The sequence below is a fragment of the Marmota flaviventris genome, chromosome 2 (genome assembly GCF_047511675.1).
Source record: "Marmota flaviventris isolate mMarFla1 chromosome 2, mMarFla1.hap1, whole genome shotgun sequence".
NCBI classification, from domain to species: Eukaryota; Metazoa; Chordata; class Mammalia; order Rodentia; family Sciuridae; genus Marmota; species Marmota flaviventris.
This window is the reverse complement of record NC_092499.1, coordinates 169,957,998-169,974,367: the sequence shown is the minus strand read 5'-3', so window position 1 is coordinate 169,974,367 and position 16,370 is coordinate 169,957,998. Positions and strand designations below refer to the sequence as shown.

The 16,370-nt window shown below is 36.7% G+C and overlaps 1 protein-coding gene across 3 annotated transcripts in view; it reads left to right on the top strand.

The window, feature by feature from the left end:
• Plcb1 (phospholipase C beta 1) overlaps positions 1–16,370 on the top strand; it is a 714,003-nt gene that overhangs the window by 221,158 nt on the left and 476,475 nt on the right. For all 3 annotated transcript variants that reach the window (XM_027921686.3, XM_027921696.3, XM_071608751.1), the window contains exon 3: positions 5,699–5,767. In XM_027921686.3, coding sequence (XP_027777487.3) covers positions 5,699–5,767 — 69 coding nt within the window. The remainder of the gene's footprint in view (positions 1–5,698; positions 5,768–16,370) is intronic.

Genomic DNA, 16,370 nt, shown 5'->3' with positions numbered 1-16,370 from the left:
ACACATGACCTATCTTGTGCTTTCTTTCCATGCCAAATGTTAGTCTAATTTTGTATTTAATTGAAAACATAGAAGTGAAATCAGTTTTCACTGGAAGGTGCTTCTCTTATTTAGGTTTCAAGTTTTTAAGAAATATCTTTCCAGTACTAGGTTTTCAAACACTTTTTATTTTGTTCATTTGTATTCGACATTTTTCTTCTAGATGCTTTATCTGCCAGCTTTTGCCATTTCCAGTAGGATCTTTTACTTTCACTTGGGATGGGAAATGTTGCAAGCATAAGGATTCGTGTGAATGCATTGTTCCCTGCGTGCTGAATGGAGATCTTAGTTTAATATCTCAGTTGATTAAGCAGCAGCTCAATAAGGAAGATGTTGCTGGCATCTGCATCTGTGTTTGACAGATAAGGATACCAGGCGAACACAAACATCTGCAGTAATTTGCTTAATATTGCATTGATGACAAGTGATAATGCCAAGCAAGAACTTAGATTTTTCTGCCTCCTAGCTTTAAGAAATTTGCATTATATTAACTTAAGCGTGTTTAAATAAAAGAGATCCAGATGTGTCACCTTTTTTTTGTTCTCTGCTCTGTTGTATTGATGACTGGTGCATCTCATTTCCATTGGTGTTACTTATGCTAAGACTTCGTCATAGGTTGTGGATAAAAGACAAAAAAAAAAAAAAAAAAAAACATGCATAGGGAACAAAGAAAACAGGAGACCAGGTAGAAGACAAGGCAGAGATTTTTTTTTTTTTTAAGAGCTATACTGCTTAGATTTTGTACCTCCTCAAAAACAGAATAAAGGAACAAAGCATTTAGTTTAAGTCCATCTGCTTCTTTTAAAATTAAAACCCCTTCATTAAAGGGCTCTAAAATAGGGTTTTTAACTTGTGCTTTGTACGGATATTTGGCAGTCAAAAATATATCAATGTATTCCACTTGTGGTAAATCGAGGTTGAACAACTTAATGAATACACCACATGTAGAGGTATACATAATCACACACACCCAACCATTAATATCTTCTGTGTGAAAAGCTCATGACTGTAATTGCTGCTGTGATTATATATTATGTGAACTTGAAGCACGTTATTATATTGGGTGACTAATGGAATTTGGTAACAATGCACAGAAATTTGTATTCTGGAAAGAGTTGAGTTTTAAATTGTATTCTTTCCTGAGTTTGCAGTGGATTTCATGGCTCATCTACCTCACAGTAAGTTTGAGGCTGATGGATTGAAATTTTTCTGCTGAATGGTAAACATCAGAGACCATTCAGTTTTTCCTTAGCTTGCAAGAATCAGTTTTCTCATCATTCATTCAAAATTTAAAAATAACACACAATCCTCAAAAACCTTTGATCACTGTTAATTTACTTTTATCCATTCTTACAAAGGGAGAAAGCACAATAGTCCAGTACATGCATTAGGGATCCTGGAAGTATGATTCCCAATTTTTGCAGGTGTCATTGTGAGCCTGAAATAAAGGGGTCTGTTACTGCATTTTTCCTTTACTCCTCCAAGCAAGTCACATGACTGTGTACTCAGATCCCTTTTTGGCTGTTGGATGGGCTTAGAGGTTAAAGAAAACCAATTTTCTCCTTCAACTTTTTAAAGACATTTTTAATGTTATGAATAATAGTACAAACGATAAGTAGTAGTTCCTGCCAACATAAAACAATTTCAATGATTGCTTGAATTTCTTAACACTTAAAGACTTGTAGAGAATAAAATTTAATACAAAGAAAAATTTTAAAATAGAAGTTGATGGCATTTTTCTTCAGTTAAATCCAGGCCTAGATTGTTCAAGATCAGGCACACTTTTACATGCAATAGATGTAATATTTTTGACAGTTCCATGTAGAAAGAAATGACAGTTACAGATTCTTCATGTAATGTATAAATACTGTATAGTGTTATCAATCATGTTAACCTAAAAGCCTTATAGCAACAGCCTATGTGTGTGTATTTATCAGTACTTCTCAAAGTGTGGTCCTTGGACAAACAGCATCAGCATTACTGGAAGTTTATTAGAGACAGAGATTCTCAAGTCTGCTGCACACTTACTGAACCAAAACTCTGATGAGAGGTATCCAGCTAATCTATGTTATAGCAACCTTCCAGAAGACTACGTTTTAAGAGCCACTACTTTGGAAGGTGTTATCATCCTCATTTAGTTGATTATACAATTGATGCTCAGCGTGAGAAAATGGTTGGCTGAAGACATGGCAGTTAATTTCAGGGCCCTTACTTATGCTTATGTTTCCTGTTTGTGTATCAGGTGATCCCCTGTTCTTAAGAAAGGAGCAAAATAGGCTTGGGAGGGGGCAGGAGGTTAACAAGGATGGTGGAATGTGATGGACATCGTTATCCAAAGTACATGTTCAAAGACACGAATTGGTGTGAACATACTTTATATACAATCAGAGATATGAAAAATTGTGCTCTATATGTGTAACAAGAATTGTAATGCATTCTGCTGTCATTTATTTTTAAAAAATCAATTAAAAAAAAGGAAAGGAGCAAAGTAGTAGTGAATTTTGCAAAGCTAGAAAACAGTAACTCTTAAATGAACTGAGAAAGGGATCATTTCACCATTTTATAATAATGAGAGTGGGTAGTTAAAACTATTAAGGAAAGAAAATTAACCTAGAAAAAGTTTCAGTGACACAAATAACATTGTTGTGGTCCTGTGCATTGAGTTCTTCATTTTCCTCTTAGGGGAGGAGAGAAAAAGATGTAGTTAAGCCTCAGAGGGGTGGCTGTTGCATGTTAATAGAAGGAAGAGATACTATTTTAATGATCACTTTCTCGCCGAATGAGTCCATGAAGAGTTTTTCCACCTGGGTCTTTCCCATGCCACATTACCCACATCGATGATGCCCTGCAGTGGTTTTCCAGTACATGCAATTTTACACACACGGGTGAGAGAAATTTCTTAGTCCTCTGGTGTCAGAATGAATCCCTAGGGTAGATGGCATTAACTACCCTTGGTGGCTTGGGAATGGAATGCTTCCTTGGAGCTGAAAGTAGAAAACAGTGTTCATTATCGGTAATATAAAAGTCTATCTAATGCTGCTTGCTACGATGTAGGTTCTTTGTGAACTCAATTTGGGCTTTGTGTATATTATCAAACAAGTAACACTTCAGTCTGTAGTTTGTTCAGCTGGGAGGAACTTCCTTGAATAGAACCAAACATAAATACCATTGCTTTATGATAAGCGGGACAGTCACATTAGGTCCACTAAATCTGAAGGTGATCCCTAGTGTACATCCCAAGTGGGCCGGGGTTTTCTGTACATAGCTCCTTGCTCTGTGCATTTGCACCTACCTTTTATTCTTTCTGAAAACACCTGTCACCCTCTCCCCCATGCAAATTTATAAGACTGACAAACTCCTGAAGGATCTTATCCTGTGGATTGGCTGAAAGGATGCCATAGCTTTCTATAGCCTATATCTATGCATTTTCAAAGATTTTATCTTTGCATTTTGTCACTTAATCCTTAGTACTGTAGCCTGACACATTGTTGACACGTAATTCATAATGCTTGAGTGACTTAAAGACTGCCATTTGCACTTAGATAAACCTCTTAGACCAACGTTTCCAAAATGCACTATCATTTTGTCCAAAATTGCAAGTCCCAGTGAGGAAGATAGAAATCCCATCACTGTTTTTCATTCCTCTCTGGACTTCTGTTCCATTCTACACCATATTGCCTTTCTCATCTCTCTTCATATTATGTATCTTCATCTTGTCTCCTAGATTTCCACTCAGTTCCACCTTTTAGATTAAACTGAATCAGGTCGGTTCCCTTTCTGTTTCCTCTCTTCCAGCATATGGATTGGTTGTTGTTGCTGTGGAGATGAAGAAACTTGAGCCAGATGCTCAACTTCCTCAAGGCTGATTTTCCCATCCTGTCTCCATAAAGAGCTTTATAATGCATTTGCCTAGGGGAAGCATGGAATTCCAGGTTGATACTGTTGTTATCTAACACTGATCAGGTCCCTTCAATATAGTGGATGAAATGGCCTTGGAGAAAACAGTAGCACTTTAGATCTATCTTGCAAGGTTCTTACCTGGTTTCCACCTATCATACCACAGGGCTTGGAAGGGCTTCCACAGGGCCATACACAGTGTGAAATGGGCTATGGAATCCTCTAAAATGGGGAAAAGAAGCCTTTCAAAATTGGGGTGAGCACGAGAAGAGACCCAATGTTTTACAGCTTCCTTTATTCCTCAGAAGTGTTCTGTTAGACTTGCTGTGTGGGTTGGCATTTCGGGGTAGGGACTCTACCTGTGATTTGACCCCTATTTCATTGCAGCCTTAGGAAAATTATCAGACCATTTTCACCAAACTTGTTTTGGAATTGGTGGTAGCTATTTGAAAAAGCTGCCTGGGAACACAGTGGGCAGGCACTTGGGGATCTTCTTGCAGTCTAGGAGAAGTCAGACATTCCTGTCCTGAGGGACCGTCAGTTAGCCACTGAAATATGACATAGGTTGGACATCTGGAATCTCTTTAAGACAAGTCTATTCATGGCACCCCAGTCCTGTCTGGCGAGTGGCAGAGTCCATTGTATAACTTTATTACATGTATGTCACAAACATCATGGATCAGTGTCCTTAGCTGAACTTTCAGGGTTTCCCACCCCCTGACATCATCTGCATGACTTCTCTTTGCATGTTCAATACTCCACCCAAATGGAATACTGAATGACCCCCATGTGAATCCCCTCCCACACCGCCACTGTGTCTGGGGTGTTGTTCTTCTTTACTCCTGTGTGCCTCTTGATCTTCTTCTCTCTACTCCCTTTCCCTTCAATGTTCTACAAGTGTCTGAAGACCATGAGCATCTCAAGATTCAGCCCAAGCCTCTAGTCCATTCTTGTTTGGGTTATTGTGAACCCTGCACCTGGGATGAGCTCTCTGCCTCTCCACTTCTCTTCTCCAAGCTTAATGACCCCTCCATGGAGTTTTCTTCCAGCCTCTAGGGGGCAGACTCTTTTTTCTCTGTTGACCTCCCACAGCAGTTAACGGAATTTGACTTTAAAGCACCCTCTCTTGTCTTACTCATCTACATTTATTTACCTCCCTACTTGATGGTGATCCAGGGAACCAATCACATCTTATGTATCTTATGCTGAGAGTAACTTCCATATTGGAGATGTTGAATAATGGAAAATGCACAAAAGAAAAATATAGGGTCATGAGGTTTATGTACAAAATGCTGGGGTTGCAGGAGGCAGATCCATATCTTTACCTTGGCTGGATGAGCTAGTAGTAATACCTGTGAGCTTCCATCCTCCTCCCTAATCCTCCATCCCTGCTGACATTTCCTTGTGTCTTTGCCTGTATTCTGTGACTCCCAGGATTATTTTCAACAGTGGAACAAAAAGGACTGACTCCTCATGATTTAGGAATGGCTTGGAGGATAAATTGGGGACTCAAACCATGCACTTTATGCTTTCCAGATGTGTTACAATATATGTTAAACTGAACAGTTAGCAGTTAGCCATCTTTTTGTTTCCATCCTATTTCAGCTGAGAAGTGATAAAAGAGGGGAAAATAGCCTAACTGCAGAGAAATGTTCAGGCAAGTCTCAAGACAATATTATTTTTTTAAAGGGATGTCAGTGACATAAAACAAAGAAAAAATATCTGTGTGGTTGCTTAACAATTTCATATTTTTGCCTTCCAGGAGACGGAGCTGTTAGATCTCAGCCTTGTCAAGGATGCCAGGTGTGGGAAGCATGCCAAAGCTCCCAAGGTAGGAAGTGGAGCATTGTTCATGTACCAGCTGCGGCCTTATTTATCTGTGTCATGATATCAATTAATTTCCCCAATTAAAAGTTTCTTTGTTGTAGCTATTGCAAGACACAACAGCCAGTGTGCCCTAAACACTTCCACTTTCATTAAAATATGAATGAACATATGGGCAGTGCAACCTTGGGGCTTGCTTCAAGCCCTGGACTTTATTTTTGTTTGAGGAAAAAATATAACAATGCCAAAGTTACAGGTTAAGCATTCGTAATAAGAAAATCTGAAATTGGAATAATAAATCTAAATATGAAAATCTGCAATCTCTGGAGCACTAATGCAGTCCATGCCATAAGTAGAAAATTCCACACCTGACCTCATGTGATAACGGATCACAGTCAAAATTTGGGTGCACTAAAAATATTGTATAAAATTACTTTCAGGTTGTGTGTAAGCTGTATTTGAAACATAGATGAATTTTGTGTTTAAATTTGGGTCTCATCCTCAAGGGTCCTTATTATGTATATGCAAATATTCAAAAATCTGAAAAAAAAATCTGAAACCCTGTGTTTCCCAATCATTTCAGACAATGGATACTTAACCTGTACTGGTTAATTCTAAGTGGTTAATGTGTGCCTGAAATAATTTTTAAAAATATCCTTGAAACTTATAACATTTAGATGTGATGAATGGAAATTCTACATAACTAGAACATTCTACAATTAAAATAATTCCACCCATGAGACCAAAAAGATGTAAATTCTTAATTCTGAAAATGTTACTGGAGAAGACCAGCATACTTTGGGATCAGTTGTGTGGGATGACATTTGTTTTGGCATGAAAAACTTGCTGAGAAATAATCAAGGAAGTGTTTTCAGTTCATTTATATTTGGAAGATTATTTTAAACTGTTGGATGAAGAAAATATATGTTTTTTTTTTAAACTTAGATTATTTGGTAAGGAATAGTAGCAGGATGTGTTGACTCAACATCAAAGTCAAAAACTATTCTTTATCATATTTAAAACTTAGTGCTTTTGAATACTTCATTTTTAGCAGAAAGAGTATTAGCAAAAATAGAAGTACAGTTTCCATTTAGGAGCCCAGAGCTTCTCTGTCTATTTGATATAAAGCTAGAGATTTCCATATGGTTGTGGCGGTGCAGACCTTTAATTCCAGCTATTGGAGGATTGCAAGTTCAAGGTCAGCGTGGGCAACTTAAACACTTTCTGATCCTGTCACTAAGTGAAATAAGCAAGGCTCAGAAAATCAAGCGTCAAATGTTTTCTGTCATATGTGGAAGCTAGAGTAAAATAAGGGGAAAAAATGTGGAGAGAATCACATGAAAATATTAGGGAGATCAGTGAAGCCGAGGACAGAGATTGAGAGGGAGGGAAGAATGACCTGAAAAGGGAGGGATTGTGGAATGAAATTGACCAAATTATGCCGTGTGTGTTTGTGTGTGTGTGTGTGTGTGTATAGATCATAGCAAATTCTTTTTATATGTGTGTATATATGTATATATGTGTGTATATGTGTATATATGTGTGTGTATACATATAAATATATGAATATATATATATATATATATATATATATATATACACATCTGTGTGTGTGTGTGTATACACACAGATAGATATATATGGAAGACCATAAAGTAGATGAAGGAGAAGGAGAACATGGAGAAGGAAGGAGAGGAAAGAGGAAGGGACTGAAATAGAGCAAATTATATTCCATGCATATATGAATATGTCAAAATGAAACCCACTATTATGTATAACTATAATGCACTTATAAAAAATGTTTTTTAAGGACTGGAATGTAGCTCTGTGGTAGAATGCTTGCCTAGCCTAGCATGTTCAAGGTCCTGGATTCAATCCCCAGCCCTGAAAAAAAAAAAATGATGACTTTCTTTTTGAGAATTTTCCTACAACTTTTGTCTTATCTCTTAAAAGTCAAAATTAGTTTCTTTAACATCCAGGATGACTGATTGCTTCAGATTTGCAGGGGGAAATAAAAAATTACTCCTGTGATGTCTCTCTTTAGAGATATAAAAATGCCTTAGAGCAAATGCAGAGATGAAGGTTTGGAGCTGAAAGGGTTAAAGTGGCTCAGTTTAAAATGTGAAAAATGAAAGTTGTAGAAAGAAAAATCAAAACTGTTTTCCTTCAGAAGGCTTCTAAAAGTATTTAGTGTGAAACTAGCTCATTATGTGCATCCATCTCCTAGTAATAGGGAATTTCAATACCTTTGATCTTTCAATTCTATCGAGTTTATCATAATTAATACTTTGTTGATGATTGAAAATTGTTCACAGTTTTTAGCATAGAAAGAATCTATACTTTTCCTCTTCTCCCAACAACATGTCAGCCAACTTTTATATAAGCCTGTTAGTTCCAACAACTACAGTGTATCAATAACAAAGCTCTGAAGTTGGTCTTCTAATGCAAGCTTATTAGCCTAACTTGAGATTTCAGTATCAACATTGGCTAAAGACAGTTGTCTGAAGAACATCAGAGCCTTCTTTGTCTCAGGCATCAGGAGTCAAAGTCAATTGTATTGGCACATGGAGAGTTCCATGCTGGAATCTGTCTCTCTTATTGCAGTTCACAGCTAGCTTATTAGTTAAGTGTTTCATTTATGGATGCAGTTTGATAAATGTCTATTGAATGTTGATAAATGAACAGAAGTAGCATCTGTGCTCTGATAATCTGATAAACCATTATTAGATCCTAAAATATTTCTCTCCATGATAGACTTTTAACACCCAGAATACCCTGGCTTTGGTGTTTCAGTTAACGCTTTCTTTGAGGGGGGAGGGGGAAGTGCTTCCTCTGTGCATTATACCTGCCTATGGCTTTCTTACTTTCCTCCTCCTTTCTGGTGTTTAAGAGCCTTACTCTAACATTTTCAGAGCCTGGTTCTGTTGAATATTACCCTTGTGGCTTTGCTGAGCATCAGACTTCTTCCTCATAGGACCAATGATGATGATAATAATAAGTTCTTTATATGATTGCTGTAAGGAACAAATGAAATAATTCATTAACAAATCTCTCGCACAGGAGTTCTCAAATTTAATTGCTCATGGAATCACCTGAGAAACTTTAAAAGCTTCTGTTGCCTGTTTCCCACTTCCAAAGTACCACATTAATCTAACTGATACAGATGGGGCATGGATATCAGGGTTTTAGAAAACAAATTTGCAGCAAAATTTGAGCATCCCTACTTAAATTATGGTAGTATTTAATAACCACTCACTAAAAACTCAGTACTAGCAACTATTGTTGATATGGTCATTGTTTTATTTGTTTCTTTTTCTGTGTTGGGGATGGAGCGCAGGGCCTCATACTTTCTAAGCAAGTGCTCTACCACTGAACTATCCCCTCTCAGCCCCACATCATTATTTTGTTATTATCATTAAAATTTTCAGGTTTGATTTGCAGTAAGTGGATTTTTGTTTCATTCACCCAAGTTAGAAAAGTTTATATTATGGGGCTGGAAGGGGCTATGTCCATTAATAGACAAGACAAAGACGATTATAAGAATATTAGTTTAAAACTCTTTAACTTGACAGCCAGACAGTGGTGCATAACCTCTGATCCCTCAACTCCTGGAGGCTGAGGTAGAAGAATCACAGATTCAAGATCCACCTGGGAACTTAGACCCTAAATCGAATAAAATATAAATTAAAAGGGCTGGGGCTATAACTTAGAGGGAGAATGCTCCTTGGTTTGATCCCCCCAGTACTGCAGAATAAATGAATAGAAATCTTTAAGTTGACAATTTGAATTCAAACTGGATAAATAACAACATAATTTATTTAAAATATTTGAAAAGTGTTGCAAATTTGAATGCAAGTGGTGGGTTCCAGGAAAGTCTCATTCAGCTCTTCAATTAATGTCACTAGGGACTAGGCACCTTTTTTTTTTTTTTTTTTCTCGAAAGTCTGGCTTCCAGTGTTCTGGAAGAGGCCCCTTTTTCATTCTCTGGTACCCCTTGGTGATTGCCCCCTGCAAATCGCCCTTGGTAGCTCCTGACTTGACAGCAGTTCCATGGAGTGTGGGCTAGAAGAGAGACTAGCTGTCTGAGAGCCTTCCAGAATGACTACAGTAGAACACCTTGTCAGAGAAGACATGGTGGAGGAGGACGGCTAAATAAGATACCATTAAGATAGTTGGAACAAAAGCAGCAGAACAGTGAAAAATTGAAAGTGTAAAGATATCAATATAGAGTGAGCAAATCTTGGAAACTTAGGACAAACAGGCAGTGTAACAGGAAGACAGATTGAGTGCAAGACTTTCTCCAGAAGCTTCCAAACCACAAAGGAAGGAAAAAAAAACATTTGTGGAACATGTATCAAAATACCCAGGCACCCTGCAAATATTTATCTATGTATTCATATTATTTTGTTTTTCACAGCATCTCATTACATAAAAATCCAACATCTCTTTGAAAATGAACTGTTTTCTATGCCTGCTGTGATTTGAAATAGCATTTATAGGAAATGGAAAAGGCTTCCACACGCTGCCTTGTTAATAAATTTAAATGTTGACTCTCGATACAATGCATAGCATTCCAAATCTGCTTTTCTATATGTAGCCTTCGTTCAAGTTGCTAGCTTTTAAATTTCTCACGGGAGAGACATTGGGAGATTAAAAAAAAAAAATCCAAATGTAAAAACCAGAGGAAACCAAATTTGAATCCTTTGAAATCTAAAATGTATTTATATTTTCATTCTTGGTGTCTTCTTCCAACCCTCCATGGTTTATGTAGTACATGTAAGGACAACGTGCTGAGGTTGATACATCTTGTCTGTGCTATACACTTGTGCTCCCTAGATTGTCATTTCAAAGGGATCTTCCTTTTTTAAAAGAGTGTTTATCACTGTGCCTTCTCATCTATTAGTAGTTCTTGACCCAACAGATCAATTTAGTAGCACATGTGTAGCATTCATAAAATGAAGCAGACCTGACTAGAATTAAAAAAAAAAAAACAAAACAAAAAAACAGAATCTTGTGCAGAGTAACTGGGTTTCTGAAATTTTGCTCATGGTCATGAATCCATATTCTGGATTACAATACAAAGCATATATATTTGTTTTACTGTGTGCCAAATGAGAAAGACTTCAAAGATGCAAATGAAAAGAGATGATTTCTTCATCTTCTGCATTCTTAGGATGTACTTTTCTGTAGGTGTACTGAAAAGTGGATGAACTAGGAAAATGGAGATGTAGGTGCAGATACCACCTCTGCCATTAATGAGCTCAAAGAAGTTGTATTTTCTGCCTGGTCCTTTATTTCGTCCTCTGTGAAATGGGAGTACAGGCTGCATGCCTGGTTTTCGGTGTATAATTCCTGTTAGCCTTTTGATTCCAAATTTTAAATCAGAAAGTAAATCAAGCCAAAACTCTTCCTCTTCTAAAAGTGATGTGGAACAAGTTGAAATGACCTAAAACTTCTTATCTTGGTCATGGCAAATCAGATGAACTAAAAAACAAAAACAAAGCAAATAAAATCAGGTCACAATCGAACCAAAGTAAGATGCTATGCACACAAAAAGGAAGAAAAACATGTCATACTTTGCACATAGCTTTTTGAATGCAATTCTAAGTACTTTCAGACTCCATAGGGAACAAGCTCACCGTTATGGATGATCCCCCAACTTTAGTGCATGAAAATCGCATGCAGCTGACATGTGCATACAGCAATAACCTTGAGAAATATTTCTACCATTTTACTTTATTTTCAAACTGTTTTTTGTTTGTTTGGGTGTTTTTTTTTTTGTATTCTGAGGACACAGATTCCCATACTTATTTGATGACCTTTTCATTCTGTGGGTGAAGGGCAGTTTATTTCAGATATGTAATATTAATTTCATTTTGACTCCTTGTAAGTATCTAGGTCCCAATTAAATTCTAGATGGTATATAGTATCATCAGAATCCCCAAAGGCAGATTAGAGTAAATTAAATTTTAAAAATTGATTCAGCTTTGCTTTCCTAATCCCTATATAAAAAGATATTAGTTCATTTTTTTTACTGGTTTGACCAAATTGTCATTGAGAGACAATTTGTGACAGGCGCTGTTCTAGGCACAGGGAAAGCAGCTCTTTGTGTGACTTTCTATTTAGGAATGATGGTACTGGTATATTGGTCCTTACAAATAAAAAGAAAAAAAGAAAAGAAAACCCTCATTTGTTTGCCAATTTTCCTAGGTAACTGTTTTTCACCTTGGTAGATTTCAAGTCACCAACCTGACATCACTGAATGGACAGGTGAAAAGCAATGTACATCGCAGCCTAAAGCCCTATATGAATAGGTCCAAGGGTGGGGAAAACAGGTAACAGATGAGACCTACTGAGAAAAGTAGGGCAGGATAGGAGACCATAGACCCGAAATGATGGCGAAGCTAGTTTTCTTCTTCTCTCTCTCTCTTTTTTAATGAGTCCCACAGGAATAAGTTATCTTGATACAATGCAGTCATGTGAGTAGGGACATGAATTTAGCAAGGGAGAGAACTAGGTTAATGACCACAGGAGGAGCACTCCAGGCAGGGAGCACAGCAAGAGCAGAGGCCCTGAGGTGGGAGCATGCAGAGCTTGTTTGAGGAATAAATAGCAAGGAGGTCAGTGCCATCAGGGGCGTCAGGGCTCATGCATTATGCTGATGACTGGGGTTTTCCTCTGATAGATTTGAGGGGCGTCTGAAAGCTCTGAGGAGGGGGTAACAAGGTTTGAGCTTCTGAAAAGCATTGCTGGTGGCTGTGTTCAATGCATACTATAGAGGACACAGGAAGAAGCTAGGGAAACCAACTAGCTGGCTATTGCAAACATCCTGGGTAGTGGGGATGGTGACTTGTAACCAACATGGTATCTACAGAGCTGGTGAAAAAAAAAAAAAAAAAGACCGAATCTGAATGTGTGCTGAAGATGGAGACGCAGGTCAGTGTGTTGGATGGGAAGTAAAAGAAAAAGAAAGGATTGAAGAATAACTGTTTGTGTTTTGACTTGGGAAATTAGGAGAATTGCGTTGCCATGTCCTAACACAGAAGAAGAACTGAACACACTTGAATTGAAAAAAAACGCAGGTTTTGGATAGGTAAGGTTTGAGATGCCTGTTATACTTCTAATTGATAATGTCAGTAAGAAATCAGATCTGAAATTCAGGGTAGTTGTTGGCCCTGTAGGTATAACTTTGAGTATTTTAAATTTGATATTTGGGTGAAATCTCCTAAGGAATGTGGGTTTAGAAGAAGGCAGTCTGAAGTCTGAACCCTGAAGCCTTCAAGAAATTTAGGCAGAACTAACAAGAGACTGAGAATGGTACATACCCTAAAGAATTGAAAGTAGAAACTCGGTTACTTTTATACTGATGTCAATCAATGGATGAATGGATATGCAATAGGTAGTATATGCTTCAAATGGAATATTATTCAGCCTTAAAAAGGAATAAGATGTTAACACATGTTGCAACATGAATAAACCTTGACAATATTACACTAAGTAAAATAATCCAGACCCAAAATTTATTCGCATGAGGTATCTAGAGTAGTCAAATGCACAGAGAAAGTAAAATTATAGTTGTCAGGCCCATGGGAGGGGAGGATGGGGGATTATGGTTTAATGGGTACAGAGTTTCTGTTTGAGAAGATGAAAAAATTCTAGATGTGGATGGTGACAGTGGTCATACTACAGTGTTTATTTACTTAATGCTACTGACCTTTACACTTAAAATTATAAATCTTCTGCTGTGTATAAAAAAGGAACAGCCAGTGAGGAGGGAAAAGATAGAACAGATCATATCCTTCATATCTAGAAATGTGTTTTGAGAAAAAGGGAGTCCTGGGATGAATTTGGGTCAAATGATTAATTTCATTCTATCCTTTTTCTTTTTTAACTTAACACGTTTTCACACTTTTATTTTATTGAACACACCCCTGTATGTACATATATTTACAGATATGAATATACACTATATATACACACATGCTTTAATTTTTTTTCCTATATCAGGAGCATTCCTTGCTAATATTCAGAGTAGTTCATTTATTTAAGGGTTGTCGAAACTCAAACAGCTCATCATAGAATCTGGATGCCAGCATATAAATCTCATAATGAGCTGTTATTTGGATGTTATACAACAGCGGTTTCAATGAATCATCTATGAGGACTGGAGTTGAAATGAGTACTTTATTTATTGTCCCCTTTTGTTGATTATAATCTATTTCCCTCACTTTGAACCGTTTACCATTGTATGAAACCGCAAACATAAAATTTGAGTTAGCTATTTTGAGGATTAGAAAAGAAAAAGAAAACTCTTTATACAACAAAATAAAACTTTCTTCCTTTTTCACTTAATCGCTGATGAGATCAACCTTTGGTCCTTATTCTTGACTCCAAATATTTCTTAATTTGCCTAACATGTTGCAATAGGTGTTTTTTTTTTCCTCCACCTTTGGTTGGTTTGTTTTTTGTCATTCTGACAAAATGTGTTTATTTACGTCTTTACCAAATGGAGAAAAATTGGTCAAAAAATTTACAGAACTCTGTGCCCCTGTGTGTGTTGGTGATTTTGATAGCTATTCAAATTTATCTTCAGATGTAAATTATATGGCATAGTTCCTTTTTTTATGTTCATTAAATTCCATAGATGTCAGTGGTTTCCTTGGAAACTAAAACCTTTATATAACTAGTCAGAGATTTGGTAGCAGAAATATCGGGATGCTGGGGGGTGGTGGTTAGGGAATGGTTCCCTTGGTTAGATATTTGCATTTAAAACTCTTCTGGATTTTTTCCTTTCCCCTTACCCTCATGGCTGTTCAATAGTGAACAGGAAAAGAATTGCAAAGCTACTGTTAAGGTATAGAATATCATTTGTAATGACTAAAAGCTTTTTACTTTTACAAAACAATCTCAGGTAGGCATAGTTTTTTTCGGGGATGTTGGTGTTATTTTTTATGTTTGAGAAGTGATTGGTATGTCTTTTATCAGCAGTTAAATGAAAGCATTTGGTCAATGCATACATCACTCAGTATAATAACACATATCCACCAGTAAAATACAATAAACTGAAAATGTGTGTGGTTGAGTCAGGATTCTGTGTTTTTTTTAATAATTGCAAGTAGCATTCTTGGTACCCTGCCCCTAAGAGGTCAAAAAGTTCTTGATGGTGGTATAGAGAGATAAAGGAAGACCTCAGTTCTACTAAGAACATTTTCATTGTGGCCAAACTGGACCCCTTGTTCAAAAGGAGATTAGTAACATTCGTTCACTAAACCCACATCTCTTCAGAATGCTGTAATTCATTTTATGATTGCATGTACCTCATGTAATTTTCCTCTAAATCTGATTGGTTTTACAAGCAATGGTGCAGAGTTACATTTTGGAAACATCTCTCAATTTCAATTTTTTTCAAGTGCAGAAATACGCCATCTTGTGGATATATCTGTTAGCAATTTTAAAATTCTGTATAGTGACCCTCTCTCTAAGCCACAGCTTTCAATCTTAGGTTCTAATATAGAGATAAGCAAAACATTGGGGGAGCTGTTAAAATCATGATATTCAGTCCACACCCAGATCAATTAAATTAAAATGTGTGGTGTGGGGCTTAGGCACCATGTTTTCTTTGTTAGTTCCTTTGAGTTTCTGGTGTTCAATGAGAACAATAACTCTAAGTAAAAAGAATATCAGCTAAAATAAAGGTTGCTCTTTTTTAAAATAGGAATTTTTATTTTTCAGAATGACACTGAGAATTTTTCTACAACATATGCTACTCGAAAGGACTACTAATCAGTCTAGTCTTTTTAAAACCTGGCCACTATACTTAATACAAAGAAGTGTGCATAATACTTACCTTAGTCTCTTCTGCCTGACATATAAAAACAAGTGCCACAGACTGGGTGGTGTAAATAAGACAGTTATTTTGTCACAACTTTGAAAGCAAGACGAGATCAAGGTGTCACCAGGGCTGTTTTCATTGGAGACCCTTCTTTCCCTGTATCTTCACATGGTCTTTCCTCTGGATCTAACTATGTCCTAATTTCCTATGCTGATAAAGAACAAATCATTTTGTATTAGGACCCACTCTAATTATCTCCCTTTACCTTAATTACTTCATTAAAGCCCTCAACACCATTACATTTTAAGTTCCTATGGTTACAACTTCAACCTATGAATTTTGAGGGGATTATAATTCAGTCCACAAAATTATTTCCTCATGATATTACAAAACCAAATTTATGATTTACTTCTTTCTAAGGAGTATACTATAAGATTATTTCACTCTTGATCTAATAAAGATAAGTGGATTTTTTTTCTTGATAGTCAATGATTGTCAAAATGGATAGAATTTTGTAGTCAGAATAATTTCAGAAATAGACATGGTTGCTTTTTTGAATTGGTTTTATTGCAGAATATGTTGTTTTCGTCTCTTTATCTCTCATATTTGTATATCCTGGAATGACCAATGTGTGTCTTTGTACATTGTAAGTGCCTAATGGAGAATAGTCATTACAGATGCAAACTCTTGTGTCAGACAATCAAGCCTCAAGGCCAGTCATAAACTGTATAACTCAGTGATTTATTCCATATCTCTGAGACTTAGTTTCCGTATCTGA